Below are 2805 nucleotides of genomic sequence, written 5' to 3' on the forward strand. Positions count from 1 at the left end.
CCGGCAGCTGTTACGCGCTCTTCCCGCGGCGCCGCACCTTCCTGGAGGCCTGGCGGGCCTGCCGTGAGCTGGGGGGCGACCTGGCCACGCCGCGGACCCCCGAGGAGGCCCGGCGCGTGGACAGCCTGGTGGGCCCCGGCCCGGCCAGCCGGCTGCTGTGGATCGGGCTGCAGCGGCAGGCCCGGCACTGCCAGCCTCAGCGCCCACTGCGGGGCTTCACGTGGACCACAGGGGACCAGGACACGGCCTTCACCAACTGGGCCCAGCCCGCCACGGGTGGGCCCTGCCCGGCCCAGCGCTGTGCGGCCCTTGAGGCGAGTGGCGAGCATCGCTGGCTCGAGGGCTCGTGCACGCTGGCCGTCGATGGCTACCTGTGCCAGTTTGGCTTCGAGGGCTCCTGCCCAGCGCTGCCCGATGAGGCAGGCCAGGCCGGCCCCGCCGTCTACACCACGCCCTTCCACCTGGTGTCCGCAGAGTTTCAGTGGCTGCCCTTCGGCTCTGTGGCTGCCGTGCCGTGCCAGGCTGGCAGAGAAGCCTCTCTGCTCTGCGTGAAGCAGCCTGACGGTGGCGTGGGCTGGTCGCGGACTGGGCCCTTGTGCCCCGGTACCGGCTGCGGCCCGGACAACGGGGGCTGTGAACACGAGTGCGTGGAGGAGGCGGACGGTCGGGTGTCCTGTCGCTGCACCGAGGGCTTCCGGCTGGCAGTGGACGGGCGCAGCTGCGAGGACCCCTGTGCCCATGCCCTGTGTGAGCAGCAGTGTGAGCCTGGAGGGCCACAGGGCTACAGCTGCCACTGTCGCCTGGGTTTCCGGCCGGCCGAGGATGAGCCGCACCGCTGCGTGGACACCGATGAATGCCGGATCGCCGGCGTGTGCCAGCAGATGTGCGTCAACTACGTTGGTGGTTTTGAGTGCTACTGCAGCGAGGGCCACGAGCTGGAGGCTGATGGCATCAGCTGCAGCCCTGCTGGGGCCATGGGCGCCCGGGCTTCCCAGGACCTTGGGGACGAGTTGCTGGATGATGGGGAGGATGAAGAGGATGAAGATGAAGCCTGGGAGGTCTTCGATGGTGGCTGGACAGAGATGCCTGGGATCCCGTGGATGGAGGCCACGCAGTCACCTGACTTTGGCCTGGCCTATAGACCTAGCTTCCCAGAGGACAGAGAGTCACGGATGCCCTACCTGGACCCCACCTGGCCACCCCCGCTTAGTGCCCCTAGGGTCCCCTACCACTCCTCAGTGCTCTCTGTCACCCGGCCTGTGGTGGTCTCTGCCACACGCCCCCCACTGCCTTCTGCCCACCAACCCCCTATTGTCTCTGCCACACGTCCACCCCTGACCCCTGCCCCTCAGCCCCCCGTGATCCCTGCAGTACAGCCAGCTTTGCCCTCTGACCACCAGTTCCCCAAGATCTCAGCCAACTCTCCAGATCTGCCTTCTGCCCACCGACGCCCCATTATCTCTGCCACACACCCAGGACCGACCCCTGCCCACCGGCCCCCAATTATCTCAGCCAAATATCCTGAACTGTTCCCCGCTCACCAGTCCCCCATGTTTCCAGATACCCAGAACACCACTCATTTGCCTCGAATCCCAGCTAACCACGCCCCTCTGGTCACCACCTCCAGCGCCCGTCAAACCCCTGTGACCCCAGATATCCCAGTCCTCAAAGCCCAGGCCACCCACCATCCCATTACTTCCACTGTCCAGTCTTCTCTGATCACTACCTCCAGGCCCCCTGTGTCGCCTGCCCATCAAGTCCCTGTGCCTGCTGCCACCCAACCCCCAGCCTTCCACACTCCCCTGCCCCCAGAGAGCCCCACTAACCAGACCTTACTCGCTAGCCCGACACACCCCCATTCCAAAGCCCGACAAGTCCCAAGGGAAGGTACCCCTGACCCCAACCTGGCCCCGTGGCTGCCCTCGGCAGTCCCCACAGCCCTGGGGGAGGCCAGTCCAGCAGGCCGCAGCCGCAGGGATGATCGGTGGCTGCTGGTGGCACTCCTAGTGCCAACATGCGTCTTCTTGGTGGTCCTACTTGCACTGGGCATTGTGTACTGTACCCGCTGTGGCCCCCACGCGCCCAATAAGCGCGTGACCGACTGCTATCGCTGGGTCACCCACGCCGGGAGCAAGGGCTCAACGGAACCCGCGCCCCATCGGGGCAGCCTCACAGGGGTGCAGACCTGCAGAACCAGCGTGTGATGGGGCGCAGTCCCCGCTCTGTGGGGTGGGGGAAGGGCCATGCGTTGGACATATGGGCCAGGCTGCACCAGGGACCCATGGGGGCTGCCCAGCTGGACAGAAGGCTTCCTGGTCCCCCGGGCCCAGCCAGGCTCCTCTCTCAGTCAACTGCTAGACCTGACTCTTGGGAGCTCTGTTTCCTGGCCCAGCACTCACGACGGGGGAGATGCCGAGGCCCCCCAGGACCTCAGGGTGTGGGTTCTGGGGTCTTCTCCAATAAACGGGGTGCCAACCTCACCCAAAGCTCCTGACCCCCATTGGTGCCTGAGGGGAGGGTCTGGGAGGACTCAGAAAAAAGAAAGAGGGGATCTTCCTTCAGCTTGTTTGGGTTCCCCAGGAAATAAGGTAAGACTCTTCAAGGCAGGGTATGCTTTAGAGATTCTCAGGGAAACAGGAGCCCAGAGAGGGCAGAACTTTGCCCAAGGTCACACACAGAGCCTAGGAGTGGGAGGTTCGGCATGAAGAGAATTTCATATTGGTTCCTCTTTTTACCATAACTCTAAGAAGGTGGGACTGAATCTGGAATGAGGGCTTCTGCTGAACTGGAGCCAAACTGGGGTTT

At 64.6% G+C, this 2805-nt stretch overlaps 1 protein-coding gene across 1 annotated transcript in view; it reads left to right on the forward strand.

Annotated features, from left to right (window-relative positions):
* CD248 (CD248 molecule) overlaps positions 1-2480 on the forward strand; it is a 2951-nt gene extending 471 nt beyond the window's left edge. The window contains exon 2 of the mRNA XM_024749396.1: positions 8-2480. Within this exon, the coding sequence (XP_024605164.1) occupies positions 8-2204 (2197 nt within the window). The 3' untranslated portion in view covers positions 2205-2480. The remainder of the gene's footprint in view (positions 1-7) is intronic.
* Positions 2481-2805: the final 325 nt, after the last annotated feature.

This window comes from Neophocaena asiaeorientalis, unplaced genomic scaffold (genome assembly GCF_003031525.2).
Source record: "Neophocaena asiaeorientalis asiaeorientalis breed wild unplaced genomic scaffold, Neophocaena_asiaeorientalis_V1.1 scaffold43, whole genome shotgun sequence".
In the NCBI taxonomy this organism is placed as follows: Eukaryota; Metazoa; Chordata; class Mammalia; order Artiodactyla; family Phocoenidae; genus Neophocaena; species Neophocaena asiaeorientalis.